Source organism: Pleurodeles waltl, chromosome 4_1 (genome assembly GCF_031143425.1).
Source record: "Pleurodeles waltl isolate 20211129_DDA chromosome 4_1, aPleWal1.hap1.20221129, whole genome shotgun sequence".
In the NCBI taxonomy this organism is placed as follows: Eukaryota; Metazoa; Chordata; class Amphibia; order Caudata; family Salamandridae; genus Pleurodeles; species Pleurodeles waltl.
In genome coordinates this window covers 205317072-205341867 of record NC_090442.1, presented here as the reverse complement: position 1 = coordinate 205341867, position 24796 = coordinate 205317072, and the positions used below count along the sequence as shown (strand labels likewise).

Genomic DNA, 24796 nt, shown 5'->3' with positions numbered 1-24796 from the left:
AGAGGAGGAGATATATGATAAATACAGACTCAGCAGTGCAGCAATATTACAATTAATAGATCTACTCAATCCGCAGCTTCAACGCCAGACTTTGCGCGGCAGCACCATCCCCACACATGTGCAAGTGCTATGCTCACTGCACCTCTTGGCCTCGGGTAGCTATCAGGGGGTCATTTCTGTGGCAGGTGGGGTATCTCAAAGTGCACTCTCACGGTTTTTCAGAGCATTTCTAGATGCCATACTCACACACATGTCCAGATACATATACCTACCCAGGAATGAGGCAGAAATCAACAGCACCAAGTTGGAATTCTACAGGATTGCCAACTTCCCGCATGTAATAGGGTGTGTAGACGGGACACATATACAAATATGCCCCCCTGCAAATCTGGAATATCTGTTCCGCAACCGGAAGTGTACCCACTCACTGAACATCCAGGTGGTATGTGACGCCCATTATGTTATAACTGACATGGTTGCCAAATTTCCAGGGAGTACACATGACTCCTACATTTTCAGGCACTGTGGGATACACCAACGCCTAGAATGTGGGGAGTTTGGAGACGGATACCTCCTAGGTAAAGCTGAATACACCTTGCAGACATACACACAGGTCAATGTGGAACCCATCTATGCCCAGCTAACATTGTTCATTTTGTGCCAAACAGGTGACAGTGCATATGCACTACGACCATGGATACTTACCCCGTACTTAACACCCAGCAATGAGACAGAGAGGCGATACAACTGTGCACATAAGAGGACCCGAAGTGTTATAGAGAGGACCTTTGGACTGTTGAAGGCAAGATTCAGATGCCTCCACAGAAGTGGAGGTGCCCTTCAGTATGCCCCAATAACAGCCTTCAAGATCGTTGGCGCATGCGCTATACTGCACAACATTGCCACCAGACGTGGGCTACATCTCACCCCTGCAGACCCAGAATCGGAGGATGACGAGCAAGAGCTACCACATCGCCATCATGGGGATAGAAGCATTGCAAATCAAGGCAGACAGAGACGGGACCACATTGCAAACCAATTCTTTGGAAGGTACGTGGTAACTGTCACCACACACACAAATGTCACACACAAAGAGCCCAGTTGTGAAGTGGAACAAACAAGAACTTTAATGATGTGAACCAATAAACTATTTAAATGAACTATTGATCAGGGACTGTAAAAGTCCACCTGCTATGAGGACACATTAACCTCGTGTGCCTCCATTGTTTGTCAGTGCGTAGCTCACACACTATGCCTGGGACGCCCAGCATGGCTGGTGCCTGGAGCGTCTGCAGTTCCCTGCCGTGCACTTCCACTCTGCAAGACCCTGGTGTCTGTGGCAGATGCACTACTTATAGTAGAGCCCTCCTCACTGTCTTGCGGCGTGTCTGCCGCGCCCCTAGCCCCCTGTTGTGCCTCTATCATGTCCACTGCGTGGCTTATGCGTCCCAGCCCACGAGCCACATCACTGGCAAAGTGGCCCATGTCCACCTGTAGGCTGACTGTGCGGCGTGACAGCCCTGTGGTATTTACAGCCAGGTGGATGATGGAGGCAGCCATGCGGTCTAGGCGGTGGATTAGTTGCCTGTCACGGCGCCTTGCACCCTCTCTCTCCGTAACAAGTTCAGCCACTATTTGTCTGATTGAGAGCGCAAGGTCACCTACATCACTGTTCAGGTGTTGTAGCTCTGTGTGGACCTGTTGCAGCCATGTTATTTGATTTCTTTCCATTCGCCGCATGGCCCGTGAAATCAGTCTCATTTGCCTTGTCTGCAGGCACTGACCATGGATGAGTGCAGCCTCGGCGGCGGAAGTGGAGGCATCCCCTACTTCTCCCTGTGACACTGTAGGGACAGGGACACGTCACCTGCGACGCAGTGTTGGATCTGTGTCCTGTACTCTGGCACTGTGGCTGGGACCGGGTGCTGCCTCTATCTCCACTATGGCCACTGGTGCATCTGGAGGGGACTGTGGTTGGGTGGTGCAGGTCCCTGTGGTGGCTGCTCCTGGGTCCTGTGCTGCCTGGTGGCTGGCCTCTGGCCCCTGGATAGTGTGGCTGGAGGTGGTGTCTTGTGGGAGACCTGTGGGACATAGGGAACACACTGTCAGTATCTACCATCTGTTGTTTGCTTCCTAATAAACTGTTGCCTATCAGCTGCCTACTTGACTACATTGCCCATGATGCACCATTCTGGTTGTTGCCACTCTGAAATGGAGCTATTTTGGTTGTGCATGCTGCTGTGTACTAGGTGGTTGGGGGTATGGCAGATATGGGTGTACATGCATGTTTCATGGTACTCACTGGTTGATGGTCCTGGCGCTGACGTGTCCAGCTATCCTATTCCAGACATTGCCTCTGGCTCCAGGGTCTCTTCCACTCTTTCCTCCAAGGGTGTGGGTTGTGGTATGGTAGATGGTCCTCCTCCAGTGCCCCTCATCTCCCGGAGGCGCTCTGCCACCCTCTCCTTAGTCCGGGAGCGCAGGTCATACCACCTCTTTTTAAGTTACTCAATGCTCCTGTGGCTCACACCCATTGAATTCACTTTGTCTTGGATTTCAGTCCAAATCCTCCTTTTCTCCAGCTCTGGCACACTGAGGGCTGCTCTCCCAAAGAGTTGATCATGGTGCTGGCAGCATTCATCCGTCAGCACCTCCAGTTCTTTTTCTGAGAATTTGATCCTCCTCTTTCTGGCTGATTCCTCCATTTTTGCTGCTGTTCCTCCTGTTGGCTGTTCAGCAGTTGGAAATGGGTGTGGTCCTCCCTCCTCCCAGGTGTATTAGTAAACTTCCTGGCATGGATGTCATCATCAAGAGCCAGGAAGTGTTTTCCAGAGTGTTCTGCGGCACCTGCATGCAATTTGCGGCACAGTCGCAATTTGCGACACCCACTCGCAATTTGCGTGTTCGTTTTTAGCGAGGTCGCAAAAAGAGACCTCGCAAACAGCGGACTTGCGATCTGCGGTACGACTTCATTTGCGAGTCGTAAAATGGAGTCGCTTTTTCTTGTTGGATACCATTTTGCGAGTCGGAAATTGCGAGTCGCTACGACTCGCAATTTCCGACTCGCAATTTTTTAGATACCTACATCTGGCCCTGAGTTCGCATCTCCTATAATGGGAGCCTCAATATCTCATTTTGGGTTTGACCAGACAATCAGATCACTTGTTCCCACGTTACAGAGGGTACTGATGGAAGCTACTTCAGGCAAAAATTTGGGATTTATGCTACTGTACTCCAAGTCCACCCGGAATAATTATTTTTATCTTAATTTCTGAAAACTGCTGAATGGATTGACACCAGAACACACAAACACACAAAAAGATCATTTTAGAGTAAGCTGAGTAAAGATCTTGCTTTCTTTCAAATATGGTATAATTCCTATAGGAAATTACATAGGAAAAACGTGTTTTGAGACACTGCCCCTTTTTCTCAGCCCCCTCTTGACAAACCTAGGATGGTCCAAGATGTGATGCAAAACCATTGTTAGTGTAAAATATATTTTTGTGAAATAACTTTTTGTAAATAGCATGTTATCACATGCTACCAACATGGTAGCCCCATATTAGGTGGTATCTTTCCACTCCACCGTCTAATTCTTCAAAGGCTTTTTAACCTCCAACCACCAAGCTCAATCACTCTACAAAATTAAACAGTCACTACACAGAGCTACAATTCTTGTAACTATAAACTACTGAATATTTGTAAGGGAAATCCTCATCTTATCCTGTAAACCTCCAAACATTATATGCTATGATGATAGTGAGAATAACTGAATCTATCTTACTGTTGTATTACATGAACTGATAACAGTGCCAAGTGTTTTATGTTTGCATCAAACTGAAACACAAATCCAGTCAACAATGTACCAATACAATTTTAATACATATACATATAAAATGTAGTACTTCACATCTTCAAATTAGTTAATCAAATTAATTAAAAATGTGTTTTATCTGCATCAGTATCTTGTTTTCTACAGCCTTAAGTATATATAAAGTAGTAAAAAATAGTTAACCTTGAAAAATTGGGCAGAGTCGTCTCCAGCAGGTTATGGCCCCTTGGCTTGTGTACTGTCCTATTGAGATCTCGAGGAAGAACAATGGGATCCCACATGTGAAGAGGAAGATGAGGTATGGGATGAAGAAGGCACCTGGAAAATGAAATAGGTCAAGGTCTTTCAATCTTTGAACATTAGAAACAGGATACCGCATGTAAGCCCTAATTTGAAGACCAGTAAAAAAAACATGTACCATTCCCATTGTTTCACTTCCACTGTTAGCACACATTGGGCATATTTACATATTCCAAATTCAGTCACTTGCTCATTTGCTCTACATTGCTCAGACTGTTGTCTTTTCTCTATTATGTTGTTCATGTGGTTGCCGAATAAGGGGCAGATATATTAAAAGACCAATCTTTAATTTTACTATTCAACCTATGTATTGTTAGGTCACATGGCAAAACGTCCAGTTACGGGGGGGCACAAAATGGCAAATGTAATGAATATTTATTAGACAGGCTGCAATATCTGATCCCCCCTCCTCACGATTGGCTAACAATACAAGAATGGTGGTCTGCAAGGAACAACAGGTCACCTTACCTGTCTTTACAACTTTTTCTCAGCAGACCATGTCCAATGGACATCATAGGGGTTACGAGGAGCTGCAACTGTGACCACTGGCTTGCCCCTTGCGATCCCTGACACTTCCTTTGTGACCCTTGGCCTCAGGGGGGGATATCATTGCTTGAAATAGAGCAGCAGCTCGTCCATAGCTTATCCTTATTGATGTCTGTTGGGACACCTTTCTCCTTGTTTTCTATCAAATTTATACTAAACCAATAGTGAAGAAAATTAAATGTTTCATTATTATTCTAATAGAACTGGAGTACATTTAGCTGGAATAGGACTTTCCCTGATATCTAAGGTAAGTAAAAAAATACTTTTAAATGTATGTTTAGTGTGAGTTTGCAGGTGAGAGTGTACTCATGAAAGAGAGTGTGTATGTGTGAATGTGTGTGTGCATGTGAAAGTGAAGGTCAAAGAGTGTGTGATGTCACTTTCGCTACCCCTGGCATTTTGGCGAACTGACGTCCATGCCATGTCCCTTAATGAAATTAGTGCTGCTTTTTTTTTTTTTTTTAAACATTTCCTGGTACGGATAATATCAGATGAAGCAGGCAGTGCTTCCTGCTCCATCTGATATTTAATTAGATGGAGCAGGGACCACAGCCTGTCATCAGCGATGTCATAATTGATGCCATATACATATGTATATGTATGTATAAAATTAAAACTTAAACATATTTGCAATTCAATAAAACATATTAAATCAGTTGCTAAATAAAATGTAAACAAATTAAAAAGCAAAAAACATAATTATACAAAAAAATAAACATAATATTGTATATGATAAAAACTATAAAATTAAAAAATAAAGAAATAAGAATAAAACATATAATGAATATTAGGAAAAATGTTGGTGTCTAGGTATGTCAGATATACTATTTCCTTTCGGTTTATGCAACAGTAGGCAAAGTCTAGGCCTTTCGAAGGGTTTACATTTAATATTCTCACTCCATATATCATGACAGTAGGCAAAGTGTTGGACTTTAGAGGGGTTAGATTAACTATTCCCACTCCAAACAATACAACAGTAGGGAAAGTGTTAGACTTTGGAGGGATTACATTTACTATCCCTACTCCAATCAACGCAGCAGTATGGAAAACACAGGATTTTGTAGGGGTTAAATTTGCTATTCCTATTCCAGTCTGTGCAACAGTAGGTAAAGTGTTTGACTTTGAATGGGTCAAATTAATCATTCCCATTCCAGTCTAAGCAACAGTAGTGAAAGTGTTAAACTTTGAGAGGTTACATTTTGTATTCCTACTCAAGTCATGGCAATTGTAGGGAGGGGGTTGGACTTTGTAGAGGTTAAATATACTATTTCTACTCCAGTCAGCACAACAGCAGGGAAAGTGTTGTCCTTCAAAGGGGTTAGATTGAGTATTTCCATACTATTGCATGCAGTAGCAGCCAAAGCGTTGGACTTCGGAGGGGTTAAAGGGGGGTTAGATTTACTATTCCCACTCCAAGCAGCACAAAAGTAGGGAAAGTATTGGACTTTGGAGTGGTTCATTTACTATTGGAACTCCAAACAGTGCAATAGTAAGGAAAGTGTTGAACTTCAGAGGAGTAAGATTTACTATTCCCATTCCGGTCTGTGCAACAGTAGTAAATATTTTGGCCTCTGGGGAGGGGGTATGATTTACTATTCCCACTCCCCTGTGTGCAACAGTAGGGAAAGCGTGTGTGTGTGTGTTTGTGTGTATATGTATATACATGCATATATATACACATATATTTATGTACATAGATAGCTATATTTACTAATCAATTAAATAATTAGCAGTAAATAGTTAGTTTATTATTACTTAATTAATTTGCCATCATATACCCCTACAAACCTAGCAGATCACACCTGAAATATGACTAAAATATACAAGTATTACACAATTTATGTATTTGTTAATCAATTAAATAATTATTTCTATATTACTAATTAATTGTTATTTAAGTATTACTTAACTACCTTCCTACTATCTACCTCCAAAAGCCTAGCAACCTTCAATTCAAATATTAATAAAATAAATCAGTGTTACATAATTTACATAATTAATACTACTCACATATTTATTAAAAATGAATTAATTAATTATTGATCAACTGTCCACCGTATTATCCTTCAAACCCAATAACCGATAAACACCATAAATTACTATTAACAATTACATTTAAATAATCCTGTAACAATTGAATAAAAAATCCAAATCACTTAAAATGTCAAACTATATTTAAAAACATAATCATGCAAACATTAGCAATAAATAAAATTAGTATATGATCTAAAACACTGAATAATTAGAAATTGAATTTTTACAACAATACTACAGAAAACGATATTAATAAACAACAGTATTCTTAAAAATGATATTACTTACCTAAAAAACTATATTCTTGACAGCGATATTCTTCCATCATAAAATTTTTGTATCATAATATTTTATTTCTGTCCTCTGAACTCGATATTTTGTCCAAACACCAAAGATTACTACAGGAGTAGTACTTTAATCACATTTTTTTTCCATGTGAATAGGTCTCAGAATGAGATGCTTAGGGCCTGATTTAGACTTTTGGAATGATCTGACCGCCAAATACCGGGGGGGAGGCTACTGTCATACCGACGGCCTCCTTCCCAGTCGTATTACAATGTTTCTGCGGGTCAGACCAGCAGAAACAGTGCCACAGCATATGCCTCGGCTCCAATGCTGTGGCACAACAGCACCCTTGGAAGGTGCACTGTCTGCAGTGCAAATAGGGCGCATTCCAAGGCAGGGGGGCTCCTGCACCCCCTTGTGGCCCCCACCACTAGCTTTCCACCATCGTTTTCATGGCAGGGACCCCGCCATGGAAGGGTTGGCAGAAAGAAGACTCATGATGAGCATGGCAGTGCTAAACTCAGTGCCACCGCAGCTGACCATGACTCCAAACACCACCACCCACCAGGATTCATGATCTTGGTGGTGGTGGCGGTCCCCTGGCTGTCGGCCCGCAGGGTTGTAATCTGGTGGTAGGAGTGCAGCGGCCTGACCACCACCATGGATTTGGCTGTCCTTGTGCCGCCAAACTTATAATAGGGCCCACAGTTGGAATCTTCCTCCTATTTATCATGCAGAAGAGACTATATGGGAGCTAAGGATTTGCAAGGAGCAGATTAATAAGTTAGTAGTTCTTCATGACGTCCACTCAAGGCATCTTCCCAGAAGCTCGCAAGATGGGCTATTAAGGACATTTATATTAAAGCCTGACTCACCTGCACTTCATCGCCAAGATCATTAAAAAAGTAGTCAGATCAATCTCCTGCATGTCTGCAATTCTGGCTTCACATCATGCTGCAGCACAGATCACGAGCATACATATGTATGTATATCTATATGTGTATGTATGTACATTTCTTTTTTTTTATAGCAGAGAGCTGAGGTGAAAGACATGCATAACGTCAAAGAGGAATAAGGGAAGTAGCTGGTTTGTGGATAGTTAATCCTTAGTGATGTAGAGTTCTTTATATGCGTGTGACTTCAACTCTTTGCCTAAATTGAAGCAGCTTTAGGGCATTCGTAAAGGATGTAGTTCCAGAGCTGTGCACATAGTGGAAAAAAGCCTACTATCTTGTGTTTGGTTTTTACACTTCTTAGTTTGCAGTCTGATGGTATCCTGACTGTGGATAAGGGGATAACCACAGGGAATGTTGAGTTGCCCACAAGAGAAGCAGGGTTGCTGGTTGTGCTGGCTTTCTAAGTGATGCAGCTCATTTTGAAGATCATGCCGGAGGCATAGGGAGTTCCATCAGGATGGGGGTGATGTGAGCATATTTCCTCAGTCCCTGGATGAAATGTGCTGCAGCATACAGAATGCCAATAAGATGTGGCAGTGTAGAACCTGGGAAGCCATGGTGCAGGTGTTGCCACAATCCAAATACAAGAATATAGGGGCTTGACCTACATCATGACCAGCACCCTCACCTATCTTGCTTTGGAGCTCACCTTGTTATCTTATATTATGAGATTTCTAGAGCACAATGAATGGCCGAGGACATCTTGGTTCCAGCATTTGCAAGTGAGAGAGAAGTCACAGAGATCAGAACCTATCTCTGGCAACAATAACCAAGTCTTAAGCAGTTTTCTGAAAGTCATCAGATGGAATGGCAATTGATTCCATAATTTGCTTGCCGAGTAAATTAGGCTTTAATTACCCCATGAGGCTGTTTGAATATTTGGGAGCTTTACTAACTTCAGGGTTGCAGATCTAAGACTTTTTCCTGGAACATATCAAGACAGCTTATTCTTGAGGTATCCTGGACCTATAGTGTGGAGTGCTTTATGAGTTAGGCACAGACCCTTGAAGACCACTCTCTTTTTTATTGGTAGCCAGTGAAGGTCCTTGAGAGCATATGAAATGGAGTTGAATTTCCTAATATGTTTGATCAGCCGTGCTGCTGCATGTTGTCCCAGTAGTTTTCTGAGGGAGGTCTGCTGTAAGTGCAGATAAAGGGCATTACAGTAATCCAACCTTGAAAACACCAGAGAGATTGTCACTGATTTTTTTAGATCTTCTGTTAAAAAAGGCAGGATTTTTTTAAACATATTTAATTGGAAAAAAACTGATGGAGATAAAATTGTATGTTTGATCGACAAAGGTAAGTTTGAAGTCAAAAATTACCCCAAGGTTCCTCACTTTTTTACTGTGGGTGGAATGGGGCATAGATGCTGAGGCCACGATATATAGCTTTCTAAAAGGTTTTCTCCTTCTCAAAGAGCAGCACCTCCATTTTATCAAGTGTAGTTTAAGACAGTGGTTCCCCTTCCAAGCGGCCACTTCTTGCACACAGTATTTGAACCTCCTGGCTACTTCTTCACTGTTGCTACTAACAGATAAGATAATTTGTGTGTCACCTGCATCGAAAATAGTGGCAAGTGAATGATCTTATAAGTTTTGTGAGGGGGGCCACATAAATGTTAAACAAGGTGGGTCTAAGCAAAGACCCCTGCGGAACACCAGGCGGTAAAGAGAAGAAATTAGTGCTGAAGTCCTCCAGTGCAACAATTTGCTCTCTATCAGTTAAAAAGGAACAAAGGATGTCATATGCAGAGGCCCCTATTCCAATTACAGCGAGTCTCAGCTTCAACATGCGTGACTTACGGTGTCAAAGGCTGCAACGCAGTCCAATAGGATCACCACAGCCTTGCCACCCTTGTCCATGATGTCTCTAATTTCCTCTGCTGCTATTAGAAGAGACAACTCGGAGCTGAGGGCATTTCTAAAACCAAACTGGGCTTTAGCCAAGATCTCATTGTGATTTTCTCAAGAATTTTAGCAGGGAAAGAAAGGCGAACTAAGGGTCAATAGTTCTTCTCTTCTTCTGGGTCTAATGTGACTTTTTTTAATAACAGCAGAATGTTAGCTCTTTTCCATTATCCTGGGAATATCCTCGTCTTAATAACCTGATATAAAAGTAAGGTAAGAGAAGGAGATAAAGTATCTGCTAGAGTGTGGCATATTTTAGGTGGAAACAGGTCAGTTGGGCACCTGATTTAGTGTGTTTAATCAGCTCAGACACTTCTTTAGTTGAGAGAACAGGAAAGCTCGAAAGCTCAGATGGTCCTTCTCAGCTGGTTCACTGATCATGGGACAAATGCAAGCATTTGCTGTGGCATTGAAAGCACTGGAAAACTTGTATACTGATTCTACCTTATGTTAGAAAACTTCTGCCAGGTTATAACAGAGGTTTTGGTTAGGAGAGATCTTACTACAGGGAGGAGGGCATGAGAGTTCATGCACTGCTTTATAAATCTCTCACAAAGAGTTATGTGCCTTATTTATTTGACCTGAGAAGAATTTTGCTTTTTCATTTACAATCAGAGTTTTATACTTCTGAATCAGATGTTTGTATTTAACCTTCTCTTCAGCCAAGTAGTTACTCCTCCAAATCCTTTCCTGCCTTCTGCCACAACCCACGAATCCACGCGGCAGTCTTTCAACCGCGGTATTCCATTTGCGGTACACACAGCTGCGCTCAAAATACACACACATTTACAAAACACAACCACATTGGACAATTCAAAATACACACACCTGATACACATACACACACCACTCCCACACACCCAATCCAATATAAATCACACACCCACATCACCCACAAACCCTTACAACCAACATTTCGAAAGAAGGTCAGAGAGAGACACCACCAGAAACAACACTAGCATACACAGACACACAACTTCATCACTCACACAACATCCACGCACCTCAACCAACACACAACAACACAACCCCTCACACATCACAACCGACACAACCTCACACATCACCCACACCACATCATTTCGACAGGGTCAACGAAGTGGAACAGCATCCAAGAACACGGGATGACATCAGGAAGAGGTGGAACGACCTACGAGGGAAGGTGCGTTCCGTGATCTCCAGACACCAGAGTGCAGTACAGAGGACTGGCGGTGGACCTCCACCTCCTCCCCCACAACTAACAACATGGGAGGAGCAAGTCTTGGCAATACTGCATTGTGAGGGCTTCGCAGAAGTAGCAGGAGGAATGGACTCTGGTAAGGCAAAGCTTTACTATTATATCCGCTACCCGACCTGCATGCCATCACATACCCCCACCCTGACCCTCAACCCATAACTCCAACACCTCACATATGTCCCACTATCACAACCCACCCATCCCAACACCAAGCCCTGCACAAACCACCAAAGCATGGACACCCATCACCAAAGCATGTTCACTACAGATACCCACACAACCCCCAAACCAAAAATCACACAAGGATCTATGCAAGAATACAAGCACTAGAGTACAGGGTCACTCACCCATTGCACACAATGGCACACACAGATCCAATAATCATGCCTTTACACCCCTGCAGGACCCCTACCCAACGTCACCGGACAGGAGGTTCCAGACATAGCCAGCCTCCCCCCCCCACAGAAGAGGCCCACAGTGATGCCTGCAGCTCTGCACAACTGGATCAAAATGACCAGCCCGGCCCATCTGGGACCTCGGGACAGTCGGTTCCCCTGACACTGGCACAAGCCACCACACAGCCTCCCCCCTCACGAAACACCACCATAGCACCCACCCAGCGGGCCCATCCCACAGTCCCCAGGACACGTCAAGCAGCAGTGTGTCCCCCACTACAGGGAACCCAGGCAAACCCACCACCCCCAGAAAATCAGGGACCTGGGGGCAGTGGCAGTGGGCACACAGTTCAGGGGACAGAGGAACAGGAAAACGGGGGAACTGGGAGGACTGCTGTGCGACAGGGGAAGGACAGGCCCAGGGAACCCACTCTCCACAAGGCCCTCTCCAACATTATAGGAGTGTACCCTCATTCCCAGGAGACGATGGCAACGGTACTGGCCAACTTTCAGGAGACCCAGCGGCTGTAGGAAGAACACTATCTGGGGATCAGGGAGGAACTCAAGTCCATTGACACCACCCTGGTCACCATTGCAGGGGTGCTGCAGGACATTGTCAAAACCAGGAGGGACACTGTGGCACAACAAGGGGCCCCTGACACTAGCCTGTATGATGAACAGCCCTCCACCTCCACCAGCGCTAGTGGACAGGAGGCACTGCCACAGGACCACAACACCAGCACCCCACCCCCTGCAGATGGAGAGCCACCCCGCAAACGGTCCCTGAGATCCAGGAACAAGACAGAGAACATTGCCAAGACCCCTGCCAGGAAATGAGACCCCCCCTGAATGTCTCCCTTCTGTCCCACTTTGTCACCCTTTCCATCCTACAACTGCCCTTGCTCCACTTCCTATGCCCCTTTGGACAATGCACCTGTGAAACAAATAGACTGGACTCTGTTAAGGACATTCCTCCACCATCACCCCTGCCCATTTTACAACCCCATCCACTTATTTGCACAGAAATAAACACACTTCAATCACAAAACAATCTGGAGTCAGTCTGTGCTTTCACAAATGTGTAATTGCAATAACTATGGAATATAGCAATGTCAATTTAATTGTTCACATACCGATGAAACATAGCTGTAGGGCTGGATGAAATACAGCAGAGGGTACAAAGTGGGACCCACATCTGTTAAATGGAAAGGCAAAGTGACAAGTCACGGTCCATACACTGAGTGAAAATGACAGACTTATGATAGCTCAAACAATAGTATGAGATGTGGGAGGCAGTGACATCTTCTTACCTGTGTCTCACTGGAACTATTGCTGGATAACGTTGTTTCTGTTGTTGACATCCTCTTCTTCTGCCTCCTCTTCTTCACTGTCCACAGGCTCCACAGCTGCCACAAGACCTCCAGCTGGACCCTCCTCCTGCAGAAAAGGCACCTGTCGTCGTGTGCAGCATACTGCAGGCCACGGTGATCTGGCACACCATATTTGGTGAGTAGTACAGAGAGCCACCTGTCATATGAAGGCACCGGAACCTGGCCTTCAGGAGGTCCTTTCTTTCACCCTTCAAGTTTTCCCATGTGCCTCATTGTAGCATTCCTCTGCCCTTGTCCTGGGATTCCTCACTGGGGTCAGTAGCCATGACAGGTTGGGGTAGCCAGAGTCACCTGCAAATGTCGAGGGACAACTGTTAGACACACACTAACCAATAGGGCCAACCCCATACCCAGACAACTATTCACACTGTATAGGGTCCTTGTCCTCACCTATTAGCCACATACTGTGCCTCTGGAGTTGCCCCATCACATAAGGGATGCGGCTATTCCTCAGAATGTAAGCGTCATGCACTGAGCCAGGACATTTGGTATTCACATGGGAGATGTACTGGTCGGCCAAACACACCATCTGCACATTCATCGAATTATAGCTCTTCCGGGTTCTGTACACCTGTTCACTCCTGTGGGGGGTACTAAGGCCACATGTGTCCCATCAATGGCACCTATGATGTTGGGGATATGTCCCAGGGCATAGAAGTCACCTTTCACTGTGGGCAAATCCTCCACCTGAGGGAAAACGATGTAGCTGTGCATGTGTTTCAGCAGGGCAGACAACACTCTGGACAACACGTTAGAGAACATTGACTGAGACATCCCTGATGCAATGGCCATTGTTGTTTGAAAGGATCCACTTGCCAGGAAATGGAGTACTGACAGGACCTGCACTAGAGGGGGGATTCCTGTGGGATGGTGGATAGCTGACATCAGGTCTGGCTCCAACTGGGCACACAGTTCATGGATTGTTGCACGATCAAGTCTGTTTGTGACTATTACATGTCTCTCTTCCATTGTCAACAGGTCCACCAGAGGATGCTGCCATCTCATCATCTGCCCCAGCAGACGTGCCCTATGGAGGAGAACAGCGAGCAGAGAGTCAGCCAACACTGAGGTATCACAATGTGTTTTTTGCAGAAACGCTATTAATCCTTAATGTGCCTGTTACTGTGTGTATGCAATAGCCTACATCGGTGTGACACATTTAAAATTAATGCCATGTGGCCCCCTGAAATGGCGGCTGCCTGATCTGTAAGGTGGGACAAGGGGATATGAGGTAACTGCGCTGGCGTTGTACACCGTCACGGTAGGCGGTCGAAGACTGCGGCGCAATCCTGCATTGGTTAACATTGGAGCCTATGGGTCTGAGGAGCCAATGACAGTGTACACCGGCCGTGATGTTACGCACCGCCACGGACGTGACCGCCATTTTCTGTCTGTTCACTCACTTGATACCTGATCTTCTACAGGAGAAGACCTACACTGGAAAGTTGATGCTGTGACCTCAGTCTGGAAGGGACGATGGCTCATGTGTCTGTGGAAAGGGCCCCTGCCTTCACTTCAGAGGAGTTGGAGAAACTAGTGGATGGGGTCCTCCCCCAGTACACACAACTGTATGGTCCTCCAGACAAACAGGTGAGTACACTGTGAGCATGCTGAATGGGCAATGGCTGTTTGGAGTGGTGTGGATGAAAGATACATGGGGGGGAGTCAGGCCTGCATGAGCAGACGGTGAGTGTCTGTGCATCAGGGCAAGGGTGGGAACTTGGGCCAATGAGTATGACGGTCCGGACGGGTAAAGATTTTCCTTTTCCCCTGTACTATTCCTCTAGGTCAGCACCTACCAGAAGAAGGATATTTGGCATTCCATTGCCAAGGACGTCCGGGCCCTGGGAGTCTACCACAGACGGAGCACCTACTGCCGTAAAAGATGGGAGGACCTGCGCAGCTGGAGCAAGAAGACAGTGGAGGCCCAGCTGGGGATGGCCTCCCAACGTGGGAGGGGTGCCCGTCGCACCATGACCCCCCTGATGTTCCGGATCCTGGCGGTGGTGTATCTGGAGTTGGATGAGCGCTTGAGGGCATCACAGCAGCCACAAGATGGTGAGTACAGTCACACTCAGCTGACTCTGCGCGCATTACGAGGTGTCTGGGTGGGGGATGTGGGCAGTGGTCAGTGGGTTCCCCTATGCCAGGGTGAGCTTGGTAGGCAAGGTCCCTTGTGAGGCAGGTTCAGTGGCACCCCAACCCCACTAGTGGTTAGTGACATCTACACCTAGTCAGGCTCCTGTGACTTCCATGTGTGCAGTAATGGGGCTTAGGCCTTGTACCCCATGTGCATGTGAATAATCTAGGAACTATAAGTGCATGGCATAGTGCAGAGGGCTGCTGTGTCTGTATTGTCTGCCAACGGTAGTGGTTTTGCATGCACTGAACATGTCTTTCTTCTTTCTTTCCCCCCCTTTTTGTGGTCTCCCTGTTCTTGTGTGCAATAGCATCATCAGGCGGAGGAGCAGTGGCACCGGAGCAGGAGGGAGCTGCATCCCACTTGGCCCTGGAGGGTGACACAAAACGGAGTCTGAAGCCACCAGTGGGAAGTGGGTTAGGGGAGCTCCACGACGGGGACAGGAGGTGACAGCAGTGACAGCGACTCCTCCTCTGATGGGAGCTCCCCTTGCGCCCCTACCAGCACCGCCCTCCCAGCAGCCCATCAGCGTGTTTCCCGTGCCTGCTCACCCAGGAGGGTGGGCATCTCCTTCACCCGAGGCACCTCAGGCCCTGCCCCAGTCAGCCCTGCTGCCCTCAGTGAGGAGGCTATTGACCTCCTGAGATCCCTCACTGTTGGGCAGTCTACCATTCTGAATGCCAACCAGGGTGTAGAGAGGCATTTGCAACAAACAAATGCATAACTGGAGGGCATTCATTCTGGCCAGGCAGCCCAACAGAGAGCATTTCAGGCTCTGGCCTCAGCACTGATGGCAGCCATTGTCCCTGTGTCCAGCATCCCCCCTCCAACTTCCTCCACCCAGACCAAATCCCCTGTACCTCAGCCTATCCCAAGCACACCATCAGACCAGCATGCACACACCTCAACACACAAGGGTGGCTCAGGCAAATGTAAGCACCACACATCCCACAGGCACTCACACAAGCATCATACCCTTGCAGACATATCAATATCCACTGCCTCCACTGTCCTCCCTACCAGTCTCGTCTACACTCACACCTGCATGCACTACATCTTCAGCCACTACCTTCATCACCAGCACGCCCATCACCACACACCGCTCACGTGCACTCACCACCCCCACTACCATGCACACAACCCCAGTGTCCTCTCCCAGTATGTAAGTGAGCCCTCCTCCCAAAGTACACAAACGCAGGCACACACCCACCCAACAGCCTTCCACCTCACAACAGCCTCCGGCCCATGCACCTTCACCCAAATCCAGCAGACGTACACCTCCTACAACCACTACCTCCTCCTCCACTCCCAAACCCCCTCCATCTACCCATCCCAGTGTGTCTAAAAAACATTTCCTGGCTAATATTGACCTCTTCCCTACACCTCCCCCCTACGTCCTTCCCCTAGGGCCAGGCTTTCCAGGTCCCAACCCAGCACCTCAGCCACCACATCCCCAGGCACAGTGGTGCCACCAACTGCGGGCTATTGGAGTGCGCCAAACATCAGGGCTGCCAGTGTGCCACAGAGTGAGGGCAAGGACATCCCGCCACCTGGCAAGCTAAAATAGTTGCCCACATCCCTAAGGGAGAAGGCGAAAACACCTGCCACCAAGGGCTCAGGGAAAACGAAAGGGGATAGTGGCAAGACAGCTGCGCCACCTTCAAAGGTTGGGAAGGGCCAGAACCTGAAGGCCAGGTCAGGAGAGGGCATGGTGGCAGCAACTGAGGGATCAGTGTCACACCTTCTGTCCACGTCGACGCCAACCTGTACGGCGGAGAAGACCGCCACCTGCACCGCCACCTGCACTGCCACAGAGCCCGCCGCAAGCACCGCTGCCACAGAGCCCGCCGCCAGCACCGCTGCCACAGAGCCAGCAGTCAGCACTGCCGCCACAGAGCCCGCAGCCAGCACCGCTGCCACAGAGCCCGCAGCCAGCACCACCGCCACAGAGCCCGCAGCCAGCACCGCTGCCACAGAGGCCGCAGCCAGCACTGCCGCTGCAGAGCCCACAGCCAACACCGCCACCACAGATCCCGCAGCCAGCACCGCCGCCACAGAGCCCGAAGCCAGCACAGCTGCCACAGAGCCTTCAGCCAGCACCGCTGCCACAGAGCCCGCAGCCAGCACCGCCGCAACTGATACCACTGTGACTAACACCGCTGCAAACACCTCCAGCGACCCGCGACATCCTGAGCCAGTGGCACCACCGCAGACATGGCTGCCATCCCCAGTGGTCAGTCGTCCAATGATGCACTCTGGGCACTAAGCCCCCTCCATAACCAGTGGAGTATCACATCCCCTACCTCAGTCCTTGGCAGGATGAAGCACTCTGGGCACAAAGCCCCCTCCAGAACCAGTGGAGAAAGGCATCCACTACCTCAGTCCTTGGCAGGAAGAAGCACTCTGGGTACAAAGCCCCCTCCAGAAACAGTGAAGTATCACATCCACTACCTCAGTCCTTGGCAGGATGAAGCACTCTGGGCACAATGCCCCCTCCAGAACCAGTGGAGACTGTTATCCACTTGTGAGACTGTAGCTTTGCACTCCCCAGGATAAAGCAGTGGGCAAACCACCTTCTTGAGAGACTGTGGCTTTGCACTCCCCAGGATAAAGGAGGGGGCATGTAGCCCCCTCGTGGAGCAATGGCGTTGTGCGTTCATAAGGCTGAGGTGCACCCCCTCCCGCTCCCCCTGAGGTGCCTGTATATGTTCTATCTGATGCCCCTCCAGTGTTCTCTCCGTTTGGAGTCAGGTATCTAGTGTGGGCCTCGCCCATGCATTTTGGGCCCAGTGGTCCACAGACAATGATTGGTACACTATCCGGACTTGTGTAGTTGGTGTACATACTTGTATATACTGTATTTTGAGTTTTGACTACTGGATTTTTATTGATTACAATCGTTCAAATCTATTCCTTTTGTCCTTGCGTTATTCAAGGAGGGGTCAGGGGTCAGGGGTGTATATGTAATGTTGCAACATGTATTTGTGTGTATGGTGTTGTGGGTGAGGGTGGGGGTGGGGGTGTTGCGTGTGTGTCACTCTCTTTTCCCTCACCCCCTCTCCTGTGTTGTAGGTGCAGTACTCACCGTGGTCATTGCTGCCTTCTTTGGAGTTCCTGATAGAGGAGCAGGAAGACCATCGCCGGTAGGATCTGCAGTTCTGGCTCCATGGCGTCCTGGTTCCACATGGGGTGTGGAGAGGTGAGTGATTTCCCCTTCTGTGTACTGTTTCCGCTGTGTTTTTATTCACGTTGGTTGGAAAAGGTGGCGGATTGCCATGTTATGATAGGGTGGGTGGTACATTGTCTTCCGCCTGTCTTGGAAGTTACCGCTGCACTGTTTGTTTCTAGCGCCGTGGCGGTCGGAGTGTTAAAGTGGCTGTCTATGTTGGCAGTTACCGCCGTGGTTGTCCATTTTTTTATCCGCCGGCCTGTTGGAGGTATTACCGCCGCTTTAACACCGACCGCCAGGGTTGTAATGAGGGCCTATATGTGTTTAAAAACGATGGAGGCCCAGTGTTACAGGAGTATTGGCAGTTTTTGCAGCTAAGACTGTGTTCTTCGAGGCTCTAGTCAATTTTGGGACAGGTAGACAAATGTTCTGATTTGTAAAAGCTCCTTCTTTGCATATTTAAAACTTTGAGCAGGGGTTCAGGTGGCAGCACCCAGTCCAGTTACGGATGGGCACAGATAGGCTGCCTTAGGCATGCATTCGGCACCCCGAACACGCTCCTCATCTGGTTATGATGGCTGGCATGGGGGTGCGGCCGGGCACGTGGTTTGAGCATGATCAGCTCTTCAATTCTAAAAGCACATGAGCAAATGAAGAAAACTAACTGGGGTCCAGCAACCCCTACCACCAGGACTCAGGATCCCCTAAACCAGGTAGTTACTGGCAACTAAAATAACATTAAAATAACCATGGAACACTGATATCATAAACTGAAAATAACAGGAACATAAAAAGGGCAATTTGCTCACCTGGCCTTCCCCCAAACTGTTTGCTTTTACTTCTAATGTTTCCTGAATTTTGTTTTTGTTGGCATTAGCACTCTTTGCACTTTATTACTGTTAACCAGTGCTAAAATGCTCATGCTGTCTTCCTAAAACATGATACCACTGGCCTACACCTGATGGGTACATTAAATTTGCCTGTGCATCTCTAGTAAAGTAGTGCTACATGTTTCCAGGGCCTGTAAATTCAATGCTGTTCGTGGGCCAGCAGCACTCCATGTGCCACCCACTTGAGTAACTCCTTGAACATGTCTCAGGCCTACCATTGAAGCCTGTGTGTGCAGTTTTAAACTGCCATTTTGACGTGGCAAAAGGTTTCTAAAGCCTAAACCTTCCTTTATAATGCACATCTCAACCCTAAAGTATGTCCTAAACAGCTCAAAGAGCAGAGTGCAGTGTGTTTACAAATTAAGAATTGTGTTTTCAATTTTTACATGTCCTGGTAGCCAAAAATACTCCTAAATTAATTTTCACTACTGTGAGGATTATCTCTCCCATCAGATAACTTTGGGTGCCTGGACAGGTCCTCGACCCTTGGCTGCCATCAGAGTATTCTCTTCTATGCCTAACTGAAAGTTCCACCAAATACGCCACAAATCTCAAAACCTCATCTGAACCGACACAAAACGATGCAAAGCCTGGCCGCAAAGCTGAAAGCTACATCATAACCATTAAGTCTAAGCCACCCAAAGCAACACCGCATAGACTTCTCACCAAGGACATAAGGTACACCTCTCAGCGGGCCAAACTAGGCCCTGCCCATGGCTTGCATCAAGGGCACCCTGAACTTGTGACTTAGTCCTGGTTCAGTTAAACCACATACCCAAAGTTATCGCTTTCTGTTTCTTGGCGCTATTTCAACCTAAACCATTACAATTTTGTATCTTATATTTATACCGATTGGATTTTTGTCATTTTGTCGTTATTTTATTTGCTAAAATGTATCCTATTCGTCTACATTAGTGTGGGATTTTTCTTCTGTTGTGTTTTCACTCTATTACTGTTTGTGTGCTTCATAAAAACTAACACATTGATCAAAGTTAATCCTCACTGATTTTGTGCCAAGATACCAGAAGATTTAGCACTAACCTCCATGTAGGTCCAGTTAGGTCTCAATAAATTAAACCCAGCTGAACTCTTGTCGCTTGGCAACAAGCGACAAGGCTTAATTTAGGAGACACGTGCATAAAGCATTTAAAAATCACAAAACAGTAAATACGTAAAACACAAAACACAATAAAAATCCAACACCAATTTATAAAAAATAGATATTGTTATGTTTAAAATGGCAGCAAAACTATTAAAATAGGATAAGGGGAACCAGAGATATGAAATTTTAAAGAATTAATGTTTTCTAGCACATAAAAGCAACTATCCCTCAAAGGGTTAAAAAAAGGTCACACTGGAAAGGAACAAAGTCCATAGTTCAGGCCACCCACGAGGTTACACTGTCACACTTACTTTCAGAAGTGTTTCTTGATTCAGGAAAGTGGTCCAAAGCATTAGTCAAGAGTTTGTTCAGAGGCTCTGGTTTGCCTCTTGGGGTCTGGGATTACAACTCCCACAATGCAGCTCTTCAACTTTTAGAGTTGCTACAAACATCTCCACACTTCTGGATCTTCTTCCAGAGGTCCTTGAAGTGTCCACAACTTGTTCTAAGGTTCCAGAAGCTCTGAATTGCTCTGAATTGCTCCTTGGGAGTTGGGTCTACAATTCCCAGAATGCACCTGGTCAGAATCCTCAAATGGCCAATGGACGCTGGTCAGTTGGGTTCTGCTTGCAGGACTTGATGCAGGGGACTCTCTGCAGCCCCTTTGTACCTGTAGCAAACAGGGAGTCCCTTCTTAAAGCAGTATAAGGCAGGCAGAGTCCTTTTAGTCGTGAAGTCCAAGTGTGCAGCTGGTGCAGTTTGTCAGAGTGCAGTGTCCAGGTACAGGTCAAGTGTCCAGTAGGGCAGTCCTTCTTCTTCTTTGTCTTGTTCCTTGTATGGATCTGGTAGGCATCTGAGGTGTGGGTGCAGGTCTGCCATATTTATCCTCATTCCTGGGTGAAAAACATGGGGGTCCTGGTTCTCCAATCTTGTGCAGGGTCCTTCCCCCTGTGATGATCACTTTCTGGGAAGTGTGGCAAAAATCAATCCCAAGGAGCAACATTCTTCCAAACTGAAACTGATTTTTTAAGGTTACATCTGGCTGAGCCCACCCACTGGTGTGGCTAGAAATCCTAAACACACCCCTCTCCTGCCCTCTCCTAATCTAATCAAGAGGGCACCTAATTGTCTGAGGTTGCAGTATGTGGGGAAGGTGCTGGGCTGCTCCAGATGTCCTTCCCTTCCTTTGAAGACCAGTTTGGCAGCCCCCCCCCCTCTTCCTGCATCCCCATCTGCTGAGGTAGTTCTCCTTCCCCAGGCACATTCCTTTGTGTTCAGCCCAGGCCACTTCATACCTCATCCAGGCTGCCAGAGGCTGGTCAATCAGAGAAGGGCACTACAGAGCTGAAGTTGGTAACTTTCAGGTAGAGTTTACAACTCTTTACCTGAACTTGTTATATTAAATCTAACAATTGTAAAATGTGGGATTTATTATAACAATCAATTTGATACCAAACGTGAGGTATATGACACTTAAGAGAACTTTGTTAATTAAAATAAAGTGTCCCCATTTTAGCCTATGTAGGCCATTCACTACAGTGAGGGAAAACGAATTTGGCTGTTTTACCTCACCAGGGCTTATAAAACTATTTTTATAAGGTCCCTTCTTATAGTTACATGGCACCCTTCCGTTCCGTAGGGGCACATTGGGTACACCGTAGGGGTGACATGTGTAAAATAAAAGGAAGTTTAAGACTTTAGAAGTACTTTTAATTCCAAAGTCGAATTTGCATTTAACTTTAATTTAAAAGCAGCCAGCAAGGCAGGCCTGCCTTTAAAATGACCCTGGGCACCTCAGCAGTGCACCTATATGTGCACTACCTATGCTGAGGTCCCTAAACCTACATGCCCTAGCATATACTAGGGGCTTATAGTTAGGTTGACATAGCCAATTATAATTAGCCTAAATTGCATACTTATTTTATACAGAGATCAGGCCCTGGGACTGGTTAGCAGTACGCAGGGCACCATCAGAGTCAGGAAAACACCAGCAAGAAGTGAAAAATGGGGGCAAAAAGTTAGGGTCCTCTGCAATCAGCCCTGTTATCTTCCACTTTAATTTAGTGACTTTTGCGGTTCAAGGAGTATGGTTGTTGCTTGAGTAGTATTCACAACCCTCAACCAATAACCCAATTCCTGAGAGAATAACAAACGAAATCCTGCCTGTGATACAGGCACCCTTGCTGCACTGGGCAAGGGTGCCTGCTTTGGAGCTAGGAAGCACAAAGTGCATCAGCACTAGAAGAGAGCTGATGTGCACCATATCCTAGTAGATAAAGAGCATTTCTGGTCTCTCCCTTTCACACAGCACAACACAGTAAGGCGCATCTGCCTTGTTGCGTTCTGTTGCGTGAAATATACTGCCTTTATTAAATCTGGCTCTGCATCAGATTCCAAGGGTGGATGCATGCTCTACCCGTGGAATTCATTCTGCAACTAAATGTAATTGCAGCATCAGCCACTATGTTACATTGCATTTCTCTACAAAGGTCTTGGAAGATGGCCCAAATAGCCCCTCGATGGGCTTTGTAAAACACATTTAAAGACTGGCATTGGCTTGCGATGACTTGTGTCACTCTAGGACAATACAAGTCCCTAGTAAATCTAGCCCCTAGTCAAAATGAAGAAACAAGCTACAAACAAACACACTATCACTCACAGGATTAATCAATTATTAAATCAAAAAGCAAATGAGTTGGTGGTGGTGCAAGGTTTGCCGTTGGATGAGAGTACATCAAACCCCAGGCATACAGCTCTCCTTCTTGAACTGTGCTACAGTAGGTCATTCTAGGTAGGTGTCTTATAGCACCATAAAAAATGGCTACTGGTAGCTGCAATATCAATTTGAAAATCACCTTGTTACTAGACATTAGGTAATGTTGGAGGTAAACATATAATTTTGCCTAGTAGTCCATTATAAGTGTATCTAGGATACCTAGAAGCTTCTTCTTTCTGGGGGTGGAATGGAGTCCTTCACGAGACTGCTGAGGCAGCACATACCCTTCCATCTCCCAGCTCCTATCATCCTTTGTCTGCAATTATTTTGGATAATCAAACATGTTCTTGTTCATTTCAAGCCATTTTGTTGACGGGATGTTGGAATCAATGATGATTTTCTCCTTTTTTAGGGTCGAGCACCCAAGTGCTCTAGCCTGTTGTAATCTCTCTGTGGGCTTCTAACAACGTCCACTCTTGCTATTCATTCTTTGTTGTGCTGGTCTTAAATGCTTCATTTTTATTGGTGCATTTTGTGAAATGGCTCTCCTTTGTGTGCTGAGCTCCCTCCCCAGGTGTTTTAACTAAGTGAACATTTCTGTTGGCCATTGAACCAGGTCACACTTCCTCCTCTTGTAGCGTGTGATGGCCCCTCCTACGGTTTCTGTTTGCCTTTCATCCCAGCTGCAATCCTTTAAAGACATACACGCAAGAGCCAGAGATGACGTCTGATTAAAGCAGCTTTATTAACTCTGCTGCTGCCAGCCCCATATAGTACTGCACACAGGCGATCACTTTTACCTGACCGGGAGCCTGGAAGAGTAACCGCGTTGTACACGGAAAACATGCTAAGAAGTCCTCTTGGGGGGTGGATAAAATGCGCATTGCAGCTTTCAACATGTACTTGTTTATTCTACGTTCACGTGGTGCTGGCACTGAGCGTAAAGAACAGTGCTCTTCCTAAACACAAGTCACTCTGTTCCTGTTTTTCATTATTGTTTTGGTGCTGTAACACAAACCAGCAGACATTTGATAAAATCAACTTTATTAACTGCTGCTGCTGCAGGCCCCACATACAACTGCTCACAACCAACCATTTACTTGTTTGTTTGACTTTCATGGCTCGATGGCACTGAATGTAAAGAGCAGTGTTTTTCACAATTATCATTTATATTGCTTGTTATTATTCAGTGCTTACATGTCTGCGTTTGGAATGGTGGGAACATAAACCCAAAATAGGAACAAGCTACTAATTTTTTTTTACTTTAACTCTGTAATCAATATTTATTTACATTTGTTTTCCACAGGGCATCCTGACCGTAGGAACAAGTGAGAACAAACTTTGCCTTAATCTGGTACTTGAAAACATACTGTTTGTATGCAAAAAATTGCAACTTGTTTTTTTCTCGTTGCAGATCAATGTGCAAAAAGTGTTTCCTTCAGATCTTGTTTAGTTGCCACTATTACTTGTAAATCTTTGTGTTCAAGTATGAGTCACCTTGATTTGTCAACATTCATGATGGTGTTATTCATAGGATATAGAGATGTTTGTCTAGCTTTAACAAGATGTAATTTTGTAGCCAATTATGAGTCGCTGTGGAGTAATTATCCCAGCTGGTGCTTATTCAATTATGCTATTTTAAGGAAGTACTAAGCTTGCAAACAAGACTACCCTGTAAATAACCATTATTTTGTGCCTTCTCGTATGGAACAGGGAAGTCTCTGGTTGCAGCTAGTGTTACTAGTGATGAGATAGGGAGATGTATGCGATTTAAGTGGTAGATGGGCTGAAGTATTAGGGTTTCTATTTGGTCATGTTTTCGTTTTTATTGTGCATCGTGTCTGTTCATGTTCAGCAGTAAGTATGTTAATATACTATGTTCCTACATTAATA

General features: G+C 46.1%; 1 protein-coding gene across 1 annotated transcript in view; it reads right to left on the bottom strand.

The window, feature by feature from the left end:
* The window catches only part of LOC138287579 (sodium- and chloride-dependent GABA transporter 2-like), a 641212-nt gene that overhangs the window by 457339 nt on the left and 159077 nt on the right, over nt 1-24796 (bottom strand). Inside the window, 1 exon segment of the mRNA XM_069228137.1 lies at nt 4016-4150. Within this exon segment, the coding sequence (XP_069084238.1) occupies nt 4016-4150 (135 nt within the window).